The sequence below is a fragment of the Antechinus flavipes genome, chromosome 1 (assembly GCF_016432865.1).
Source record: "Antechinus flavipes isolate AdamAnt ecotype Samford, QLD, Australia chromosome 1, AdamAnt_v2, whole genome shotgun sequence".
NCBI classification, from domain to species: Eukaryota; Metazoa; Chordata; class Mammalia; order Dasyuromorphia; family Dasyuridae; genus Antechinus; species Antechinus flavipes.
Window position 1 is genome coordinate 588,158,056 of NC_067398.1, and position 25,634 is coordinate 588,183,689.

General features: G+C 32.2%; 1 protein-coding gene across 2 annotated transcripts in view; it reads right to left on the reverse strand.

Annotated features, from left to right (window-relative positions):
- Positions 1–25,634, reverse strand: part of UBR5 (ubiquitin protein ligase E3 component n-recognin 5) — a 154,205-nt gene that overhangs the window by 90,272 nt on the left and 38,299 nt on the right. For both annotated transcript variants that reach the window (XM_051970953.1, XM_051970952.1), the window contains exons 2-8: positions 14,833–14,877; positions 14,365–14,446; positions 13,779–13,855; positions 12,939–13,058; positions 2,260–2,449; positions 1,587–1,746; positions 1,057–1,206 (exon numbers count right to left, since the gene is read on the reverse strand). In XM_051970953.1, the coding sequence (XP_051826913.1) occupies positions 1,057–1,206; positions 1,587–1,746; positions 2,260–2,449; positions 12,939–13,058; positions 13,779–13,855; positions 14,365–14,446; positions 14,833–14,877 (824 nt within the window). The remainder of the gene's footprint in view (positions 1–1,056; positions 1,207–1,586; positions 1,747–2,259; positions 2,450–12,938; positions 13,059–13,778; positions 13,856–14,364; positions 14,447–14,832; positions 14,878–25,634) is intronic.

The window sequence follows — 25,634 nt, forward strand, 5'->3', positions numbered from 1 at the left end:
AGGTAATCAAAACTAACTTGCCAAGAGTCAACTATGCATGGAAAATAAGGATTAGAAACAATTCGTAGTAACGTCTTATAAATAACCTTAGGAAAGGGAAAAAAAGGAGGGATTTAGAAGGCGTTATGTCAAATGTCGAACATCTGAACATGCACATGACATACATTAGCCATTATGGAAACACTGACTAAAACCAAGAGGTATTACATATTGATATTATACATATCAAGTAACCATCATTTCCTCTTTTAAAAAGTAATGTTTAAGTCTTGGGCCTTTTTACTAAAAGGGAACAATTTCTAAAGATATAAAATAATGGCTTATCATAATATGACCAATAATTCCTAGAATTTTGAGCCAAGCAGTTATAGATATACTTACTGGTGCAATATGAATATAGTTAAAATAAAAGTGAAAACAGCTACACTAAATCAAAAAACAGAGGTTGGATTAACAATTTAAAACTGCTCTGTTCACTACTGTGTAACAAGCATAACAAGACTTAGAATCATCCAAAGGCAATATTTTAATTATTTGTTTTTAACAGTTTATTATCATTTATAAACTATTACTTGCAATCTAGTTCTAAGAAGTCTTTCATGGGTTTTAAATTTATTCCCCAGTCTCTTCTTCATGATACTGGGACTAAAAGAAATGAAATTATCATGCAAACCTAAGAACCATGGAGAAGGGCTTTCTGAATGCTGCATGTCATTATAAAATAGTATTTGGTTTTTAGTTCATAACTAGTATTCCTAATGAAAAATATAATTATATAATAAAAACGATTATAAATCACAAATAGTCCTAGATCATAAAATCACAATCTAGATAAAATCATGAACATAATACTACTACTACTGTGGCTCTTTGAAGAAAGTGAGAACCACCTACCTGTTTTTTTCCCAGAATCCTATGCAAATGCTAGTTGATAATAATTCAATTTGTGATAATTAGAAAAAAATTAAAAGGAAATCATCATGCATTGTCACTAATGTTCTACCATGCTATTTAAATACTGAGCAAAAAAAAAAAAAAAAAAAAGTGCAAAATTACCTCGAGATGAGCCTAGCCTGGAAAGTGATGAACGACGAAAGGAAGGATAACCAAAGTAGCTAATGTCTTCTGAAAACATAGCATCAGCATCAATAATAACACTTGGGTGTGCAGAATGAATATCAGCATCAAGAAGAGACATAAGATCCTCTATAAGGAGAATAAAACATTTAAGTCCAATATTCACAGATCCTACTCAATTAGAAAAATGGATTGATAAAAACAATTTTATAACAAAATTAACCTAAATTTTATGAGTTGTGGAACTTATATTTATTTGTTGCTCAAGTAAATATATACAAAACTTGAAAAATAATCAGCAACACACAAGCAATATTCAGAGCTCCTTTTTACTAGTTATCAAAATAACATTAACTAAGAAAAACCTGAATGATTACACCACTAACATTTTCTCTTCAAAATGAAATTTCTAAGTAAATCAATTCTGCCACTTCAACAAGATGCTAAAACCCATAAAGGATTCAAGAGAAAATCTGTGCATAAGCAATCAATTAGGATAATCTACCAACCTCCAGGTAAATAAGATTCACTTGCAGTGTCATCCCCATCATCTCCATCTTCATCATCACGGCTGAGCAAATTATTTACAGCAAGGTTTACATCAAGATTTGTTCGCTGAAGTTCCCGAATAATAACACTTCTAGACTTCCCCTGTAAAACAACTTGAGCCTTGGGAGAAAATACATAAGAAAGGGTTTGTCATCTTTTCAGTCTTTTTTTTTTTTTTTTTTTTGTGGGTGGGGGAGGCATTTCCCCATCTTGTTATACTGAATTAGAATACCAACGAACATTTTTATATACATAGAACACAATTTTTAAAAAATAAACTATGAAATTTCTATTACTTGCCTTTAAAAAAAGAAAATTCATAATAAATTCCAAATTTATAGCTATTCTTTATTCTATGCCTTTTCAATAATGGCTCTTTTCGGGGGGGAGGGGGAGAGTTATACTAGTTTACCACTTTGTGATGTTAAATCTTGCAAGAAAAACGTTTGGCACAGGGGTTAAGAAGAAAGGCTTGGAGCGAGGACCATCTGGGATCAACTCCTACCTCTGATATCAGATGACTAACCTTTGGCAGATAACCCAATCTCTGTGTGCCTCATCACACAATTCCCTGTATTGATGAGTTTTCTCTAACTCAGTGCACCTAAATACCCTTGAACATAATCAATATACCTGTGAAATGAGTTCTTCTGGAATGACAGATGCAGGAATAACAGGCTGGGGCTGACTGCCTAATAGGCCAGACCCTCGATCTCGTCCTGTCCGAATAACTCTGGTCTGTCTTCGTGAATCTCGAGCTCCAGCAGATGACCTGCCAGAAGATCCTCCTCCACTTCCACCCACTCCTGAACTCCAGCGACTTCTAAATATTTGAAAAATGATTTATACAATCAGTATCTTTAATTTTTGAAAAGTTTCCAAAAAAAGATATCTATTTCATTGAATTTAAATAAACTTACTTATCCACATATCATGGTAGTTCATCCTGACAGAAGAATCAACTGAGGTTTTAATTAGGTTTGTCCCAAGACAGGGAAGGTTAGTAAAGCAAAAAAATGTTTTTGGTATACAATTTGTTTTAATTAAATGCTTTCACAGTTACTATGTAGTGCTTATTTCCAAAAGCAACACTAAGATATAAATGAGAAACAAAATTTACTTTCCAAGAAGTTTGAAATATTTTCCATTTCTTTTAATAAAATATAAAGGTAAGAGTGTATAAGAAAGTGTTTTGTACTTAGCAAGACTAGAGAAGATAATGGCAAGTGACTAGTATTTGCCAAGAAAACCCGAAATCATAACACGACTGAAAAACAGCACAACAATAGTTGTTATAACTTAGAAACCCCAAGTAAGTCACAAGATGACTGAAAAACAGCTCAACAAGTTGTTATAACAACTTAGAAAGATACTCTGAGGTGCCAAAATACATTTTTCCATCTAAACCAAACAAAAATTTCTCAGATAAATACAAAAACAGTGTTCAAATGAATGATTTCATGATTCCTATATTAAATTTCTAAAATTAATCTCCCCCCATATTTCTGGAAACATGACTTCAAGATATGAGCAACTTGTAAAGGGTTGTGGGGTCAGAAATAAATAAGGAAATCATGAGAGGCTACCTTAGAATAAATTATTTAAATTGTACTATGAATTTCAGTATGTTTTTTTTTTTTGCATATGGATTGACACTACAAAAATATGTGCATTGTCCATATTTCCTTTCAATTAGATCAGAAGAGAGAGGTGAGAACAAAACAGAAACTACAGAGAACTCAATAGAAACAACAATCTCTCTAAACTTTCTATGACTGGAAAAACAAACAAAACCTTAACATCCTGGAGCCAAGATGGTGACAAAATTTGCTCATTTTAAAATAACGACCAAACAACCTAAATGAGAACATACTCAATTCTTCTTTTTCCAGCTTTCTAAGTCATGTTAGAACTTACATTCTATTGACATTCTCTGCTTGAATTCCATGCCATAATGAGTTTATATTTCACATTCACAGTTAAAAAACTTCAAAGTTTACAATGCGAGAATAAGACTCTGATACCTTATTTTCTGAATCAAAGTTGAATGTTCTTTTCCATTATATCATGCCTCCTACAACTGTATCACCAATACTTCCCTCTTCTTGTCATTCAGACATTTTTCAACTGTGTTCAACTCTTTATGACCCCATCTAGGGTTTTCTTAGCAGAGATACTGGAGAAATTTGCCATTTCCTTTTCCAACTTATTTGACAGGAGGAAACTGAGGCGACAGGAATAAGTGAATTGCCCAGGGTCACATAGCTAATAAGAGTCAAAGATCAGATCTCACCTCCAAAAGATAAGTCTTTGTCATTCCAGGTCTAGCACTCTATCTTCTGCACAACCAAGTTGCCCCTCAATATTTTCTAATTGAGTTTAATTCATTTCAAGTCTCTCTTGACAACAAAACATTACTAACAAACCAACAGGTGGCAATCTTGTCAACACAATGAGATGGATACATGTGCCTACATATTATATATACATGCTTATATATATCATATACACATGTATGTGTGTATATATGTATAAAACATGTTTTAGAAATCTCTGTTGTCCTAATGAATTTTCCTTTTCTGTTATCATTTCAATGTCTATCTGTTATCAAAAGCATTTTTTCTTTTCTACCCAACAAAAGCAGAACAAAAACTATTGGAAATAGTTTGCGCACAGAGAGAAGAAAGCTATACTAGAATCAACATCTACTTTAAAAAGGAGAAAAACCAAAATCTGTCGTTAACCTCAATCTTTGGTATTTCAAATTTATAGTCACTTCAGCATCCATAAAAATATTTTGAAAGAGTTAAAACAAGACTCACATAAAAAAGGAACACATTTAAATTTAAAAATTAAGTAAATATATTAAGTTGGCCTTAAAAGTAAGAAAATCAAATCAACATGTCTCCATTTTTGTTACTGATTCTATTCTGTATCACCACTGACATTTTGTATTAATTGCATTTCTTTGTCTGAATTAAGTTCAGAAGTTCACAGGTTCAGAAGTTCAGTCTTCCTGAGTTAAGTTTAAAAGTTCAGTTTCCCTATAAATCATTTTAATTAAAATAAATTTGTTATCTCTACAATACTAGCTGCCCTTGACCAATTAGAGGAAATATGTTATCTATATACCATTACTTATTCTTGCAGGTGGACTAAATCAATCAGAATTTCTAAGTAACAAGGTGGAAGAATGGATTGCTAGCTCTGCACTCCCAATTTCCATCCAAACATACTGTCCCACACACCAATGATCTTAAAGGCTTTGTAACCAATCACAATGTTTTCCCTACAATGATGCTGCCTTCTGTCTATAAACATGTTAATTTTTTAAAAACGTAAAATTGGTCAAATGAAAAAGGTGATACAAAAGCTCAATATAGAAAATAATTCCTTAAAAATCAAGAGTTTGAGACTGGTGATGAAGGGAGTTATCTGCATCCAGAAAAAAGACTATGGGGACTGAATGTGGATGATAACATAGAATTTTCACCTTTTCCATTGTTGTTTTCACCTTTTTCCCATTTTTTCTCCTTTTTGATCTGATATTTCTTGTGCAGTATGATAAATGTGGAAATATGTTTAGATAAATGTGAAAATGTGGAAATATGTTTAGATAAATATGAAAATGTTTAAAAGAATTGCATATGTTTAACCTATATTAGATTACTTCCTGTCTAGGCGAGGAAGGGAAAAGGAGGGCTAAAAATTTGGAATACAAGGTTTTGCAAGGTTGAATGCTAAAAACTATCTTTGCATGTATTTTCAAAATAAAAAGCTATTATTAAAAATTTCAAAAATTATATAGTTTTTCTACCACTTTATGTTTTAGGAGCATTAAAAAAAATTTGTTTGCAATTATCTTAAACTACTATGTGACAGGATACTAAGTTTAAATTTTGAGCTCTAAAAATTTCAACATAACTTCTACGGCAAAGTTAATTACAAAAGATTGCCATTTTCCCTTTGAAATAACCATTCAGTATGGAGACCTGCTCAGACTGCTAATCAACACATAAGCGAGCAGGGAGGAGAGGGGGACGGGGGATGGAAGGAGATTAAACAGATTATTTGCTGAAATACATTTCATAACCCAAGGATCATGTTTTACTTGAAAATGATCTAGCAAGCATGATATTACTAATAGAAGAACCCCATTTTTGTAAACATATTTTTAATAAGAAAAATAGAATACAGTGATCACAAAAGTAAGAGATATTAGGAAAATGTCATATGATTATCAATAAGATACCAGGGAATTTGCAAATCCAGAAGAACGAAAGCTTCAGGGAACACAACAGTCTTCAAAAATATGTGATGTAAAAAATTTTTAAAGAAATTAGAACTGTACAAAAATGGAATAGAATGCATCAAGAAACAGAATTACCCCTGAAATCAGGTCTTCAAACAGAAAACCAAAAGAGATGTTGGAAAAGAGAGCCTTTTGGGTCACACACAACTAAGAGTCTCTTATATTTTCCAGTTTCATCTATAAATACTCTGAAGTATCCCACTTTAATTGGATTTCTTGCCACTATCTACTTACCAATCTATTTCTATATATGTTCATTTCTCTTCAACTTTTCAATGTTCATAGTTTGCAGGGCAATACTGCTCAATCTTTTGTTAAACTTCTTCATTGTAGCTTTTTTATTTATAAAGGGCAATATTGCCCTTGACTATACTGGTAAATCTCTATTTGGCAAATAAATAATAATAAAATAATAATGTATTTGCTGGGTACAGGAGTCATAGGTTTCAATTTCTTCATTATGGTGAATATTTGGTATTACTTAAAGTAAATGTCTTTACCCTTTGTCCATTTCTGACTTTGTTCAGTTGGGCTCAAACTACTATAATCACATACCTCACACCTTTTTTCCTTTTAATTTCCCTTCATTCAGTTTAACTATTTGGTAAATTTTATTATACATACACCACTGATTCTGAAGTTATTATATGTGTTGTGTATGTATTCATTTATTTTACTGTCTAAAGAAATGAGTCAGTTTTTCACTTCTCTTATAAACTGCTCTCTATTTGCAACTCATTAACTTGCAACTCTATTTAAAAATTTACATTCTTCAAGATGAGACTTTAGAAAATTCCACAAACATTTGATCTTTTTCAGTTCTTGATCTCAAAAGATATCAATTGATTTAGGCATGAGGCCCTTGTCCAGCTTTGCATAAACATTTCTGTTCTTCAAAGGTATTTTTTGCAATGCACATATTGTTCAATAAGCTGCAAAAACATGGATGACAAAACTGTTTGTGATTGACTGTAATCCAAAATGCCCAAGCATGAAGTGAAATATGATTTTTATACCATTTGAATGCAAAATGAAACAATTATTAGTACCTCAAAATCTTCTCAAATACCATTGGGGATCAAATAAGCATTTTACATACCCTCAATTCCTCCTTGTCTATCTCTCTCTTACACACACACAGACAGAACTATGTTTCTAAAGAAAAATGCCCACCAGATAAACCACACCACAGGAGATAGAAAAAAGAATTGTCTGGAAGAGTGAAAACCATTCTTGGGTGAGCAACACAATTTCAATTTTTTCCAAATTTTCAGCATATACAAGTTTATGACAAAAACTGTAATGATCTCTTTAAATGTGAACTATTCTCTTTCTTCCTATATTCCTATCTAATAGAATATTCCAAATCTTCCAATATTTCAATGACCATAAGAACAAATAGTAAATGTGATGCTTTCAATCTGGATTCTCAAATATTCCCTTAAATCAGCCTAATTTTCTCTGATACCACCCTCTACATAAACCCTTCTGCAATGCCACCTGGCTTTTCCTCAGGTTCTACTCCTCTACCAGGGACAATCCAATGATCATATGAATATCCACGATACTTCACTATGTCTGTAGAATATATCAAAATTTATTTTTTTGTTGAAAGTATGTATCACTGATGGAAATCTAGTGGAGTTTGTAGAAGGCAATTTTAATCATCTAATTTGTAGAGTTTTTAATTCTTTCCTTCTGAATATTTTCAATAGTTTTTCTGTAAGTTGGAAGCTCTATATTTTATCTAGCAAGTTTTCCACTTGGAGTCTCTTTAAGGATGTGACTGGCAGATTTCTTCTACTTCCACTTAAGCCTTATGATTCTAAGAAATGAGAAGTTTTCTTTAAAGATTTCTTGAAATATGTTGTCTAGGCTTGTTTGATCATGAAACTCGAGTAATCCAATGATTCTTAAATTCTTTTTCCTTGATCTATTTGCCAAATAAGTTGTTTTTTCCTTAGTCTTTTAACTTTGTTGTCTCAATGGCTTTTAACTGGTCTGATCTTATTTTCAGAGTTTTGGTACTTGGGTAAAGTTCTGTGCCTTCTTTGCCAAACTATTAATTCCTTTCCCAGTTCTTTTTTCCATAGTTATAATTTAAATTCTTTTTAAAAAATTCTTGTTTCACCTCTTCCAGCTGAACTTGGGCTCAAGCCGTACTTTTCAATCAGTTTTTGCTTGTATTGAAGTCATTCTCTTGTTCCAACCTTGTGTCTTCAGCATCACTATCACCAGAACAGCTTTTTATGAAAATAATTTTTTGTTTGCTCAATCTTTCAGTCTACTTCTTGATTTTGGATTTAATGTTTTAGCGTTCTCAAAATGGTCTAATCAAAGATAAAGTCACAGATTGTTCCCCAGTCCCCAGGCTCCAGATTGAGCTCTGTTAGTTCCTGACCCAAATGTGAGTCTGAGAATCAGTATGTTACTGGACTCAACCACTCTCAGCCACTTGGAAAGTTCTGGTTCAATAACAGAACTAAAAGTTCTCCTTTTGTCTTAAAATTCCTGCCTAGTTATTTTTCTACAAATTTCAGGTTGGGCTGGAGACTGGAATTAATACTTCACTCTAGAAACGAGCAGGGCCAGGAGATCCTTATATACTTCAACAAAAATACTATATGATGATCAATTCTGATGGACCTGGCCATCTTCAGCAATGAGATGAACCAAATCAGTTCCAATGAAGCAGTAATGAACTGAACCAGCTACACCCAGAGAAAGAACTCTGGGAGATGACTAAGAACCATTACATTGAATTCCCAATCCCTATATTTTTGCCTGCCGGCATTTTGGATTTCCTACACAGGCTAATTGTACAATATTTCAGAGTCCGATTCTTTTTGTACAGCAGTTTTGTACAGTAACGGTTTGGTCATGTGTACCTATTTTGTATTTAATTTATACTTTAATATATTTAACATCTACTGGTCATCCTGCCATCTAGGGGAGAGGGTGGGGGAAAGGAGGGGAAAAATTGGAACAAAAGGTTTGGCAATTGTAAATGCTGTAAAATTACCCATACATATAACTTGTAAATAAAAAAGCTATTAAAAAAAATATTTCACTCTACTTTTGAGGTATTGGCCATATTGTGAATGCCTGCTTCTGAATTTATTCCTGTTGCAGTACACTCTCTAGGGCCTAAGACTAATTGAAGTGTGGGAAGCCCCTGTCAATGTCCTGGATCGATGATCTAAAACTGTATACTGGGCAACAAAAATGTTGGTTTGCACCCAGTCCAGTAATAGTGTCCTGTTATAACCTAGAATGCCTTCCTGCCCTGGTTCTCAGCACTCTTCTGGGTATTGATCCCTTATGGGGGGAAAAAAAATTATAGCTTTTTCTTGAATTTCCCTAATCAGGATTCAGTTTAGAGTTCTAAATCTGCTCCACCACCACCAACTCCTTCCCCCCAGAGTCACTGCACTGCTTCCTCCTAATGTACCATCTTTACCATAGCTAATCCATGAATGCTTTACAGCATTAAGAAACTCTCTACTAAGAAACAACACATCATGGAACTGTCAGCTACTAGATAAGTTTCTTGAAAACCAGATTATCCAACTTAAATTTTTGCTTTCTAAGTACTTTTCATCGAGCAAGAACTTAATAACAATCTGTTAAATAAAAAATTGTTTTTATAGAGAGAGCATCAAAATACAATGAGGAAAAGCACTGACTCTGGAACCTGAGAATGCATGCCGAGGTAAAAATTCAGCCGCCTCCTGTCTGTGAATTTAGGCAAATAATGGCACCACTCTGGCCCTCAGCTTTCTCTGTGAAATGAAAGTCCCTTATACATACACATACACACACACACACACACACACACACACACACACACACACTTTTTTTTTTTTTTTTTTTTTTTTTTTTTGCTGAGGCAGTTGGGATTAAGGGACTTGCCCAGGGTCACACAGCAGGAAGTATTAAGTGTCTGAGGCTGACTTGAACTCAGGTCCTCCTGACTTCAGGGCTAGTGCTCTATCCACTGCACTACCCAGCTGCCTCTCCATATATATTTCTAAAAGGCTCTTTAAGTTTATAGCACAACCTGCCACTCAGTAAAAACAACAGAAAAAAAGATTAAAAGATTACAGGAAAACAAATTTTTATTATTTAGGGTGGCATAAAAACAATTCACCAAAACAGCAATTTATCCATGATAAGTAAAGTAACAACAATGTACAAAAGTCACTCATCCTTGTCTTTGAAATTTATGAATACTATGATATTGCCTCAACATTATACATATTTTTATTTCAATCTCTGGACACAGAATGATAGTAAGGTGGTCCAAGTCAATGAGAAAATTCTACTCATTTTTTGAAAGTTAAGATAGAAATACTTAGGTTGAACATTTCTAAGCAGGTCTTGTATTTTGTCATTCATACTTATCTTATTTTACATGCATACATTGTAATTATACATAATCACTTGGTTTCCCTATATAATTATCAATTGTAGCATAAATAATTTCATCATCAATGTAATAGTATTGCCCTTACATAAAAGTGAAAATTAATCATTTGTGGATCCAAATTGTTCCAATTCAAGGAAAAAGGCACTTTTTAACAAATATTACTGATTCTCAAAATAACCCTGAAAGGTAGGCTATTTTACAGCTATTATTATCCCTATTTTACAGCTGAAGAAACTGAGGCAATTCCAAATGACCTGTCCAGGATCACATAGCTACTAAGTTTTGAAAGATGGATTGACAAGTCTTCCAAATCCAGAGATTTATCCATTGCACCACCAGCTGAGTATTTTGTACAGGTGAATTATCAGCAGTAAGAACTACTTTGAATCATAGGACCAAACACTTATATCTAGATGGGATGGTGAGAAGACTAGATGAGATGGGACGAGAGAATATGGTATTTTCAATGATGCTATAGACTTAATAAAAAAAAGTAATGAGGCTACAGAGAAAAGTAGACGTAGAAAAGAAAAAATATTTTCACTGATTTAGGAAAAGAAGAAATGCAGAACTGATATAGTAAAAGCCTTTACTGAGTTCTAGTAGAAGCAAAATTTTGAAAATTAAGTCTTTCCAAAGTCTATTATTTCTTCAGAATTAGTCCTGTTATGTTACTGTTAACTGTATATGTTATGTTATGACTGATACAGATTTTTACTTAAAATAGCATATTAATTATGGTTATGTTATTATTAAACTAATTCTATTCTTTGAAAATAATAAAACTCCACTATAATTCTTTCCATAACTATTTTCTAAATAAAATGAATAGGGACAAATGCTCCCATGCTAAAATTTTATAACTTTTTTTCTTAAATTTTACAAGTTTTACAATATTTAGATTTTAAAAATTGTGACAATTCATAATTTTAGGCAGAAATTAAGATACATCTTCTTAAAAGGCAACTGTCCAAATATTGTTAAAACTGAGTTTACATGAGCAATACATTTACAAAATGTTCTACATTCTATGCCCTCCTTAAGACCAGGAAAGTAAGATATTTTAATATTACAGTGTTAAACTCAGTTTTATAAAAGCTTAGAGAAGAATTATGAATATAAGAGGTCATATACATTTAAATACAAGTGTTGTTAAAGTCAATCAGGACTGCTGAGAAAGAAAAAGCATTTAATGTCTTCAGTTAAAATTTTAAAAACTCTTTAATAAGATCTGGTGGAACTTATGTCTATTATGTATAAGTCATTGTGCTAAGGAGGAGAAAGACCATGTTCAAAATATCATATTTACACTAGCTATATGTTTTAAATATATTCAATACTCACTTTTCTTCTACATTCTAGTTAAATACAATATTCAATTGTATATTTTACTCATCTTCAAATTATGATTTTAAGTTAATTTCATGCTCTCACTTTTACCTCTTCAACCCCATTATCAAATATATTTAAGCTATTTTCTTTGACCTGTCTCATTAAAATCAATATTACGATTCTTTATCAAGATTTTTTTTTCTTCCTGGATTATTCTTAATTTGTTAAATCCCTCATCTCCTAGTATTTCTGATCATTTCTTCCAGAATTCACCTACTCATAAAAAGCTATTAAATATATCTTAAAGCCACATAATTGATCAAATTCAGAATTTTTTAGTTTTCAAAATCCAGAATTACTCTTATGATTTTAAAATGTTTTAATGTATTTTTAGGTATCTTATTTATCAACTGCTTAATACATTAAAAATTTTCATTACAAATCCATCTGTCTTTATTATTCAAATTGGATAGTTTTGTCTTTCATCTAGGAAATTTGTTGTGAATGAAAATGGCCTGACCAGAAGAAATTCATGTGGAGAAATAATGTTAATAATATATTTTTTAAATGTTGGTTTACATACAACAGAGGTAAGACACTAGGGTCACTTCTTATTTTGGCTACAATTTAAAACTTCAATAAAAATAAAGCAGTTACTATTTAGCATTTTAAAACCAAATTGTTTATGAGATAGATGGTTAGAGAGAAACTTTAAAAGAAAAAAAAAAAGAACAAAGGTAAAACTTTCCTTTATTTGTGGTTCAAATTATGGAAACAACAGGGTATTAGTTGTAGAATTTTAGAATGCTCAATCAACTGATCCAAAATGGCTATAATCCTTAGATAATAAAAAGAAATTAATGATTGGCTTGATCCCCATATTAAAAAGTTAAAATGAGGGGCATGGCACACAGATCTTATCATTATTTCTTAAAATCCTTCTTTGGGTCATCAAGTCAAATACCGATCCTTTTTAAAAAGTTAAGAATACGGCTAACACTGACCAACAACCTGATTGACTTCCCTTCTACATATACTGTTAGTTTATAGCTAAATATTCCAGAATTAAACATAAAATCACTGCCTACATCTCTAATCAATAAATTGACTCAATCCCTAGCTAAACCATTACTGACTATGAGTGTTTTTTATGCATATGGTAAAACAGTTTATATGTGTATAGACACATACAAGACTATGATACAAACAAATTGCAGCCTCAATCCTATCAAAACTTACCCAAGGGTGTTGCCTGCCAGTCTGCCCAGAGTTTCAGAACCAGACAGAAACCATGGGGAGTCACTAGTCCTGCCTGGCCTGGATGTCCTTCCTGCCCCTGAGCCACTGCTCAACTTTGAACTGAAAATAAAAGACGGTAGATCAGTCACAAAACAATCCCATATGGGTTAGGAACAAAACCTGGAATCCCAGGTTTCAATTTTCAGGGACTTATTCTGGTAACATACCAGCTTAAGCAACACCCTTGGGGATTATTCCATGCTAATCTAACTAAAATTACTAAAATTTTAACTTGAAATGAGAAGACATAGCTAACATTTTTTATTCACATTAACAATTCCATTCTGTTCTCACTATAAAAATGTTCAACAAAGTAATTATAAATAAATGTTAAATGTAACATTTAAGGTTAACTGTTTGATATTCAATAAAATAATATACAGGCCATCACCCATCAGTTTTTAAGACCTCCAAATTTAAGGTCCATTTAAGCACTCTATAGTAAAATCAGTTTTCTATGTCATTTGAAAAGTAAGGCAAAATTTTAAAGTAACCTACAGAGTCAATGCAGTCAAATAGACTGACACCAATTTTTTTTTTCCATCTTAGAACCTATTAAAAACTTCAAAGCATTCCTTTAAGGAAGTGATTCTCTGCTGGTTTTAATTTTACTACGCTAAATACAAACATAATGAATAATCTGTTGAAAAATATAACTAAACTATATCTCTGTTTAGATATAATGCCTCACTTTTAGTTATGGGAAACATAAAAACAAAGACTATTCAAAATGCTATCCAAAGTTAAAACATTTTAAGTAGAAAAGATGGACAGCCTTACCCATCATTATTATCAGGTTTACCCAATTCCAATCTGTCTGGCTGCACTGAAAAACCAATCCTGCAGACTCTGCCATCCTAAAATCAAGAGGGGAAAATGAAGTTTTCAAAACAGAATTGTCAATATATAAGCATTCCTTCAATGAGCATTTATACTGGCCCACCCTGGCTCTCCAAAATGAGCTAGCACTCTGAGAGAATTTCTGCCCAGTTTCCCAAAAAGAATATCCTTTACCTCAAAGGACCTTATATACTTAAGATATGATGAACATATGAAATCACAGAAGAAAAATATCAAAGTGTCGTAAGTTTTGTAGAAATGCACAATAAGAAAAAGACAAGGATTTTTAAAAGCTCTGAAAAAATGTGGTTTTGGTAAAATGAGGTATCAGAAACATCCTCAGTCCCTTTTTTTAACTTAAAAAATTTTTATACGTCTTTAATTGAGGAAAGTGCAGAAAGCAGTAATGAAAGACTCAGGAAAAATGTAATTTTACTGGATAATTATGACTTTTACTAGGTACATGGAAATAATACAAAATGACAGATTATTTTCAATATTTCTACATAAACAGATTAATATTTACCTCAAGAAGAAATGCAGCATGATTTGGTCCCACCACACACTGTTTAATAGTAGCCTGTTCCAATACATTCAATGGAGGGTGACTGAAAAATTTAAAAGCAAATATAACATTAAATAAATTTTAAGCTGGGGGAGAAGAGATTAGTAGAAAAGAAAAACTGGCTTTCAAAATTACTATACTACTAAAATGTGTATATCAATTAAGATATTCCTTTAAATATTAATGGTGATGAAGTCAATATGCATGATATCACACATTTCATTCATTCAAACAAGACCCAGGAAAGCAAATGACCAAACTTATAAGATCAATGCCTATATGACAAATACCTTATATAACTGCTAGTTAAAACTCGAACTAGTGTAAAATTAACTAATTAGGGAATTCTAGAAAGCATGCTACTGTGGCTTTTTTACATGAAAGAAACAAAATATTTTTAGATATAAAAAAGCAAGTAAAAAATCTTACCTGTTTAAATTATATTTGTTCAGTTTCTCTGACACTTCCCGTAACCTGGGAAAAACAAACAAACTTCTATAGTGAATACGTGCAATATAAAAAACTAATAACATGAAAACAGTAGAATATTCCCATATGACAGGTAATTTATCCATTATTCCGACGACACTCAGTGTGGTAGAACAAACAGGCTGATTTGATTGAGTCATGGCCAAGCAAGCTGTTTTTCCATAAGGATAACCAATAATAACTAGACTCTTTCTCTGCTCCTCCTAACATTGTAAAACCTTTTTTCCTCCACATCTACTACCAACCCTTTATAGTACAGCAATACATGCCAATTATTTCTAATCAAAAATGGTGCTTCTCCCTAGGTATATGCCTCACCTAAATTTTAGAATGGAAAAAAAATAAATAAATAGGAAGAAGTCATGGATATTTTTGAAATACAGGTCTGATCTAGAACAAGGAAAAATGAACTTTTAAAAATTTGGGAATCTGGTCTAAACACCAAGTTTACCAATCTTATGAACTTACTTAAAATCATAGGCTCAATTTCCTCATTTGATAAAGATAGAATATTCAAAGATGATATAAATGTATTTAGACTACTGTAAACCACAATGCAGAAGAGTATTAATCTTATTTTCCACAAAGATAAGCTAAGATACTCAAATCAATCAGAATAAAATAACTAAACTGTATCTTCTTAACCTATATTTTATGTTAACATTATAAGCAATGTCATGTTTTAGCTCAAGATATCAGAAAGTTAATATAAACAAATTATATTTTTAAAGCTATTACTTCATTAAAGTAGTTTATTGACTTTATTTTTGCATTGGGCTTAGAAGAAATTACAAAGTTTTTATTGCAAAAAACTTAACTCAATTGCCTTTATCAATATGGGAATAGGACTGACAAATAAGGCTGCATCCAAACAATGGAAAACAAAGAAAATATAACTTTAGGTAAACAATCTGCTATGGTCTCAATTAATTAATTGATAAGAATTACTTAAGCACTTACTATTTGTGCCAGGAACTGTGCTAGATAACATTGAGGACACAAAACGAAAAACAGTCCTTAATCTCAAGGATAGCAAGACATTCCCCTTTATTAGTGGAAAGTGAGAGAGAAACTGAACAGAACTTGTGATATTATTGGTAGAGGGAGCCCACTGTTACCAATGAAGGTCTGCAACCGAGAGTGACCTACAGTACTTGAGATCTACTAGGAAGTAGCACAGGCTTCACTGAGAAGAGGCATTTCTGGATTTGAGAACAATTCTTTACCAAGTATACAACTTTGGCCTTTCTAAGTGACCGTGTTGATAAAAAATAAATACAAAGTACTAAGTCAGATTATGTATATTAACAACTGAAGGAAGGGAGGGCTCAATTTGAGTGTATGTTTCCACTGGAGCTGAGCAGTGAAGAAAGCTAGGAGTTCTAAGAGGAGATACTGAAGAAAGGTAAAGTAAATTAATGATCAATTCCCAATTATCCTAGAAATGACTACTGGGCAGAAATCAATTTAAGATGAAAAATTTACTGAAAATCTATGTGTACTCACATACTCTTCTGGATACTCTCTTCTTTCTAGGCTTTTAGAGACTGCTTTTTCCTGGTCCTTCCACCTCTCTGAGATTACTCTCTTTCCATCTCCTTTGCTGGCTAACCATGGGTGTCTCCCCAAGTCCTATCCTAGCTCCTCTTCTCTTTTCCAATATACTTACTTGACTTCAACAGCTGCTTATGGATTCAATATGATTGGTTGCTAGATATAGTTGATAGATACAGATATAGATTTCCAAATCTATTTGCCAACTCTAACTTATTTCCTGACCTCAAGTCTCACATCTCCAACTGCCTATTGAAAATCTTGATGTGGATGTCTGGCAGACTACTTAAATTTAATATACTCAGAATTTCTCTATTGCAATCAAAGATACCATCTACCATCCTCCCACACAAGTTATCACCAACTTAGGTGCTATCCTCAATTCCTCACTCTATACTCTCACAGCAAATTTATTGCTAAGCCCTGTAACGTCTTCATTATATATGCCTTCTCTCCTATGATATTGCTATCATTTTGGTGTTAGTCTTTATCACTTCATGTGAAGACTATTAATAGCAGGCTAGTTGGTTTCCCTGCCTCAAGTTTCTTTTCATCCCAGTAAATCTTTTACTTAGCCATCAGTGATCTTCCTAAAGTCTCAAGTCTGACTCTCATTATCCCTCTTTCTCCTATTCAATAAACTCCCCTGGCTCTGAATTATCCCCAAGATCAAATATACAACCCTTTGGCCCTTCATAATCTGGTCCATTCTTATTTCTGAAGTCTTCTTATATTTTACCTTCCCTCCCTCCCTTCTCTCCCTAACCCCCAACTCTGCCCACTACTCCAATTCTATAAACACAAATCTTGCTTTTTTATTCCTGAGACATCACCAAGCATTTTTCACTGGCTCTTTATACCAGAAATATTTTTCCCTACTCATCACTACCTCCTGGAATGCTTTAAGTCTCAAATAAAAGCACACCTTTTTAGAAAGAAATCTTTTCAAATTCTTTTCTTAAATGCTAATGTCTTCTTTTTGATATCTCCAATTACAATCATACACACACACACACATACACACACACACACACACACACACACACCCTTTCTTACTGTATATAGCTGTTTTGCCCATTGTGTCCACCATTAGACTGTGAACTCCTTAAGAGCAGGAACCATTTTTTTTTCTTTTCTTTGTATCGCTAATGTTTAGCACAGTGCTTGGACTATAATGTTTGCTTATTTGACTTGTGATTCTGTATAAAAATCTAGTTTTCTAAAACAGAGCCTTCCATCCAAATTACTTTTTCTCAAAAAAATAAATTCAAATTCAGTAATGATTCTCTTCTCTGAAAGAAGATGCTAAATATTCTATTATGCTATTGCTTCTGATATATGAAATGAATGGCCAAATTATAGATTAATTTTTTTCTCAAAAATCAGGCGTGGGTAGTTTGTAACAGATACTTCTATTTCTCCTGTACTTCTTTGTACTATCTGCAAAACCCCATCACTGGCCTAGCTTTTTTTATATATGTGCATTGGGCTTTTATCTACAATAGCAAAATAAACAGTAAAAAGTCACCACAAACTTCCAAAATTTATAAAAAGGCATCCAAATGAAAATTATTTTCTGAAAAATCAAGTTTTTTTAACCAAACTCTAGCCTGATGAATTAATAGCTAGGTGACCCTAGCTATTGTTTAATCATCTTTCATTTCAATCATTAATTAATCATAACCATAGTTCAAATAATACCAACAGTAGAAAGGGGGAACGGGAAAGTAGAGAAGCCAAATATAGACAGTTTATTAGAAAGTCAGGAGATGTGGGCTGTAGTATCAGCTGCAAAATTATATTACCAAATAACTATATCACTTTAAACAAAATATAAGCTATCCAGGATCTGTGTGCCATCTGTAAAGGTGTTGGGACTAGACCATTTTTACAGTTCCTTAATAATTAAATATTTATGATCCTGTAATTACCAAAAATATAATTTGCTAAGAGTTCAAGCATTCTATGATTCTCTAAACAGTAGTCAATGACATTTTCATGGCCTATGGCACTTTTAAATTCAGGAGAAACCTGGCAGAAAAGACTCAAAATTATGGGTTCAAGGATAGTCCAGTCATGTAAGTTTAGTCAATAAACATTTATTAAGCACCTAGCAAGCGAATCACTGTGCTAAGCCCTAATGATACAAAGAAAGGCAAAAGATAGTACCTACCCTCAAGAAATTCACATTCTAATGGTAGAGAACATGCAAACAACTATGTACACACAATACTTTTTGAATGACCACACTAAAAGTATGTCAATCAATGTATTGAAATCAACTGGACTACTCTCTAAGAGCCTGCCGTTATAAGAGCCTGCCATTATAAACATGAGATAGAAAGACAAGGCCCTTGACACAGGACAATACTATATGTCAATCAATTAATATGCATGTATTGAGCCCCCTATTAGGTACCAGACAATTTAGGATACATACCCTCAAGGAGTTTACAGTGTATTGGATACCTACAGAACATAAATATAAGATAAGTTAAGGATGAGGCAGGGGATGAGAAGAGATTAACAAAGGCCTCATATAAAAGCTGATATTTGAACAGAATTTAAATGGAAAGAATAAAGGTAAGAGAGGAAAAGAAGAGGAGGGAGGAAGCAAGGAAATGTATCATATACTCTCCTCACTTCATATATTGAATTAGTTGCCAAATCTTGCCATTTTTTTCTCCATAATATTTTTAACATTTGACCATCTCTCTCCCCTCCTTTCCACTATCACATCTACCATATCTCAGCTCAAGCCCAAATCACTTATATATTTCTGTGGAAATCACCACCATCCTTCCAGGGTCCCACAATCATAGCCTCATCATCCTCAAATCTTCACTATCCCTCACTCCACAAATTTAATCAGTTGCCAAATCTTACAATACCTACCTTCATATGATCTCTCATCTGACCTCTTCATGACGCTCACACAACTTATCACATGACCTAGTTGAGGCCCTCATTACTTCTCCCCTAGATTATTACAAGTCTCCCAATTGTTCTCTCCACTCCGTTGCTAATCCTGCCATCTGAACTTTTCTGTTTTCCTCTCATGATACTTCAGTTCTCATATCCATGCTTTTGCACAGATATCATTCTAAAATGATAAAACTCCTAAAATGCAATCCTATACCTCAAGAAATTTATATGTGTTTATATGTACTCTTTGTCTCTCTTATTGGAGTGTAAATTGCTTCAGAATAAAGACTGCTGCATTCTTGAAACTTCTCAGGGCCTAGCATAGTGACTGGTATCTATATATTATATGTTTTTAAAATGCTTGTTGAAAAATGCTTCTATTTAAACTTAATTTTACTCTTTTGCTTTTCTATGTTCAGATTTTTTAACTACGGATAGTGGGTTAAATGAACGCATAAATGTAATAACTAAAATCTCTCCTAGTTAGTAACATTTCTACATTACTATGAAAAAAAAAGAGGGATGTCAGTTTGATAAGATGATTTTTTTAAAATGATGGTTAAGTGTTACATCTATGCCCAACTAAATTACTGAAAGAAAAAAAAAACCTATATGCACAGTTTAAAAGTATTTTGAAAGAAAGATTGGGAGATCATCATAAATTATATAGGCTCACAAAAAAGTCTGATGTAAACAAATTACATCAAAATATGTTCCCTCTTTTGATATACTTATTAGACTAGTAAACCATGGAAATTGTATAGGCATAACTTCTAAATTTCAGCAAGCCAAGTGATAAAATTCTCCCATGATATCTTTGTAGAAGTGCCTAACATACAGTAGATACTTAAATAATGCTTGTTGAATTGAAGATAAAAAAGATTGGGATGACAGGTACACATATACACAATCTTAGCTACATAAAGCATCATAACTAAAATGTTTTGACTTCTCTATTAAATGTCAACATGGAGGATGATATCAACTCTGAGATTGATTCTGTGTCCTTTTAATTATTTCTACTGTTTGGATGATGACCTAGAATACATGTTTACCAAAATGTAGATGACACAAAACTAAGAAAAAAATAGATAACATGATAGTTAATAGAATGAAGGTTAGAAATAAACAGAAAACACTGGATATCAAAATCACCGAGATGACATAACAGCAAACTTAGTTTAAAACCAGCAATTAAAGATGAACAATTCAACTGATCAAGTCTAATGTGTGTTAAAAGCATTAGTAAGAACTGAGGGATTGCATAATCTGATTTAAGATTTAAAATGGGTCAGAATGAATGCCATTATTAAACTATATTAGCAGAAGTAGAGTGTTGACAAAAAGGACCCTTTGAAAGGTTAGTGGAATATTCAGCAGTGAAAATGATCTTAATTAGGACACCATCAAACCTGACTCACCACAAAAGTGGTCAAAATCATGACACATATTAAGGATTTGTTGAATGAACTTGACATGGTTAGTCTAAGTAAAGTCTAATGAACATGATAGTTTTCACATTTTTAAAAGAACTATCATGTAAAATTTTTAACTCATTTCATGTAGATTCAGCAAGTGGAAGTTAAATTATTTTGTAAACATAATACTGAGCAGATCAAAAATGTAAATGTCTGTCTTATGAATTGCTTAGTACCAGAAGATTTCAAGCAAACAGAGTAAATTATTGGAATGCTGTCAGAAGTCCTGCATAGAAGTGGATGGAGTTAGGCTATCTTACTTCTCAGGTCTTTTCCAACTTTAAGATTTTAAATAAATGAAGCAAAAATGGATTTTAATGCTGAATACATTTCTAATAGACACTAAGCAGCTATATGAAAAACTGACCATTTAAAAGTCTTGCTTAAATACTTATCATCCTACAAAACCAAATTTCTGAAGTCTCAGATATCAATTTGGATGAAATGTTCTTGGCAGATTAGTAATTACTAAATGAATATAAGCAGGAAATTTCCTATGCATAAGAAAAGTAAACTATAAAACGCGGAGTAACTTATATTAGCAATGAAAATTATGTAATCATTAAAGACCTGACACCAAAATCATTTAAATCTCTAATTATCATTTTTAAGTATTATTTTATGTGGCACTCATCTATTTAAAAAAATCTTATCCAGACACTTAAAATGCTTTAAATTATGAACTGTTTTCCAACAGCAGCTTTTGGAAATATCGCCTCTATGTACACAGAGAAAAATTAAAAAAAAAAAAAAAATTGAGTCCCCACAAGTCAAATACCATTTCACAGTATATCTTTGCATTCTTCTAATGGAAAAGAACACTTGGGAGATGAAATTTGCTGTAAAACAATGTCAATTCTGCATTTAATCTCATTAAAGCACAATCAATAAAGTAATAAGGTAGTTGGATAAATTAGCATTAAGCTTCTAACAATGTTCAGTACTTTCCTGGCAAAGATTTTGTGGATAGATTAAACAATACATTTTATCCCTTTAAAGTGATTTAAGTTATTTCAGAAGGCTAGAGAGGTAAGGGGGGAAGGGAAACGAAGGGTAGAGAAAAGAAAGTATCTGAATTAAGAATATTTCATCAGAACTCAATACCAATTTAACATCCTAAAACATTTTCTCAAAGCTGACTTAAAGCTTACAACTTTTTCTTCTCCAAATTGCAAAAACAGTGCAAACAGATATAGTCACAATTTTCAAACGGAATCAGTGATACCGACTTAACATTGCTTCAAACATGTTTTGTTTAGTTTTCAAGTCTCTCTATCGCATTGTTAGTATAAAACAAAACATATAAAATAAAACAAAGCGCTAGGGACTTATGGAGTGAATTCTTTCAGAGTATGACCTAAAAAATTAGCCAAAAGTTTCAACTCTTCAGAAAGGTAAAAAGACAACGCATGCTGATGCATTCCTTCAAGATCATGATTTCTTTTTTAAATTTATTTTTATTATAGTTTTTTATATACAAAACATATGTGTGGGTAATTTTTCATCATTTGACCCTTGCAAAAACTTCTCTTTCAACTTTTCCCCTCCTTCCTTCCACCCCTTCCCCTAGATGGCAGGTAGTCCCATACATGTTAAATATGTTAAAGTATATGTTAAATACAATATATGTATACATATTTATACAGTTATCTTGTTGCACAAGAAAAATCAGATTTAGAAAGAAGGTAAAAATAACAAGAAGAAAAAACAAAAATGCAAGCAAACAATAACAGAAAGAGTGGAAATGCTATGTTATGGTCTATACTCATTTCCTAGTGTTCCTTCTCTGGGTGTAGCTGCTTCTGTTCATTACTGATCAATTGGAACTGATTTGGATCCTCTCATTGTTGAAAAGAGCTACGTCCATCAGAATTGATCATCATATGATATTGTTGAAGTGTATAATGACAAGATCATGATTCTAATATGTCTATATATATATCACACTCAATCTTGATCACTTCATTGTATCAAAAGATTTCAACTAGTACAGTATATATGCATAAGTGGTTCCTAAACTTTTTTTTCTTATAGTCCAATATTATTTTCTGCTGTGAGAAACCTAGGTAAATTACATACAACATACACTCATACATTCATGCACAGGTAATTATAAAGGTTCCATATAATTCATAACATATTTGGTGCCATGGTACATTAATCATGGCATATACAATAGACTTACCTAGGCAGGCATCTAACAGAGTTTTCCTTTCATGCTGTGCTAAGAGTAATTAAGAGTATTTTATTATACAAAGATCTCTACAATGTCTCTAACCATTATTCCAATATTAGTTCACACTTCTCATATAAATTAATGCAATGACCTCACCAAACTAAACTACTTGCTATTGCTCAAATAAAAAAAAGTCTTATTGTAAAAGAAACACAAGATTTGTTGCCAGACATAGTAATTGTTTCCTGTTCGAGGTCACATAGACATAAAATTTAACTTCTGAACCTCAATTTCAACAGTTGTAAAAGGAGTGAATAAGCTAACTTCTAAGGGTCTCCTACTCATGCCTTTTATTTTCCAAGGTCTGAACTTATTCACAGGGCAGAATCAAGCTCCTAGACTACCCATCCTACTTCATCTGAACTTGAAACCTTTCATAATCTCCCATTCATTATTGTCTTTCTTTTTGTTATTCTTTTATATACTTACCATATTCCCATTTATATTACAGCTATTGGGGCATATGCTTTAATCACTCCTGAGACTGTGTAAACTTAATGAACTTGTTTTTTTTTTTTTTACTACCTAACAGTGTGCAAATTATAACTGCAACTTAAATATTTGTTGTATGAGAAAAATAAGAAATGTCAACGAACAGAAAAGGTTATCAGCAACCACACTGAAGTGAAATGCTTTTGTAATTAGAGTTATTACTATTACTTATGTTTGTGAACAAATAACTAGCCTCCAATCTGTTTCATGTAAGTAATTTTTCAGTCAAGATACCTCTACTTCCTATCCAATTAATTTGCCAAGAAAAGCAAAGTGATAGTCTTTGTTGATTTGGAGTTAAGTTCTTTAAAAAAAAAGTTACAAAAACATCTATATCCTTTAACCCTGAAATTCAATTGCTAAGCACATATCCTAAGAAGATCAAAGACAAAAAGATAAAAAGTTAACAACACTTTTCTGTAATAGAACTAAATACCAGTTCCATCAATTGGAGAATACACAAACCAACTTTAATAGAAGTATTTACTCAATGGCAAAATTATGACTTTGCCATAAGAAATGAGTAATATTAAGAATTCAAAACAGTCTATCTTAAAGACAAACTAAAAATTCACAAAGTTTACAATGTAAATGGAAAGAGCTAAAGAGGAAAAAAGCAGTCCACTAAACAAACACAGTATGTATTTCAATAACCCTGGCCCTAGAATATATACCTTCTCTTCTTTGCAGAAGTGTGTGGGGCTGATATACAAAATTGAATATGTTGTTTAACTTGCTTGATATGCTGTTTAGTTTTGAAGTACTACCCTTGTTTCCACCCCTCCCCCCCTTTTAAAAATTCTCTTGGAAGGAAAAATTCACTTGGAAGTAGGAATATATTTGGAAATTATAGTGATATAAAAATAAAAGATAAAATTAAGAAGTGTAAATGAATATAAGGCAAAAAAGAAAAACCCAATTCCACTGAATGGAAATTCAATACTTCAGTTTAATATCTCATTAAGTAGATTATAACTAGAATTATAAATTATTTATGGTAAATTTTATTACCTTCAAAAGTAATACCTAACTACAACTAGTGAAATATAGGATAAAGGCTAAAGACCTAAATTTTACCCCTAATATTTTAATTATAAACTAAACTCAAATCAAAAATGATCATCTTCCCAAATAATAATTTTTTTCTCTTTAGTCCTCCTTTTTAACCACTCTATATCAGATACCACTTGATTAAGAGATGGGTTCTAATTCTTATTCCCACCCTAGACAAGTAAATGAAAATCACTGGATCTCAATTTCTGTTATGTATTCTTAAAAGGGGAGCTGAGGAGAAGGGAGGCAGAAAGGTCAGACAATAAATGTTCTCAAATATTCAAATGAACTAAAAAGGACTTTAGGAAGGAGGATACTATCTACTTCCAAAGAAAAGAACTGATATATATAATATAAATCAGTATTATATATTGTATGGTTTCACATATATATTTGCATCTTCTGGAATAGCCCTAGTTTGCATACAACATTCCTAAAATAACAATACTTAAAATTTAACACAACAATCAAGATATGGTCTGACCAGGACAGTAGTAGGAACTGTCATTTTCTTTATTCTGGACATTATACTTCCCAATACAGCCATAATATAACAGCTTTGATAGTTAACTTGTTATAAACTTATTTTGAACATGTAGCCCACTAAACTCTCTGGACCTTGTACACATGAATCCAATCCAACTTAGCAGTGTCTTTTTTATCTTGTATCTCTACAATTTATGACACCAAGTTAAGAACTTTACAGTTATCCCTTCAATTTAAGTGGATTCTGTCTCTTCTTATAGTCTGGGAAGATCTTTTTGGATCATTCTTCAATCAAGTTTGCTAATCTTAAAATATGTCCCTTAATGTTTAGGGTTCACATATAAGCTCCTTGAGTTAACAACTATTTCACTGTATTTATGCTTATTTACTCCAAGACTGCCTTTTAATCCGGTATAATATAAAAACTTGACAAGTAGCCCATTGAGGTCTTTATCTAAATTAATTTTTAAAATGTTGAACAAAGAGTTTGCCAAAGGCACACATACTCCTAGAAAACC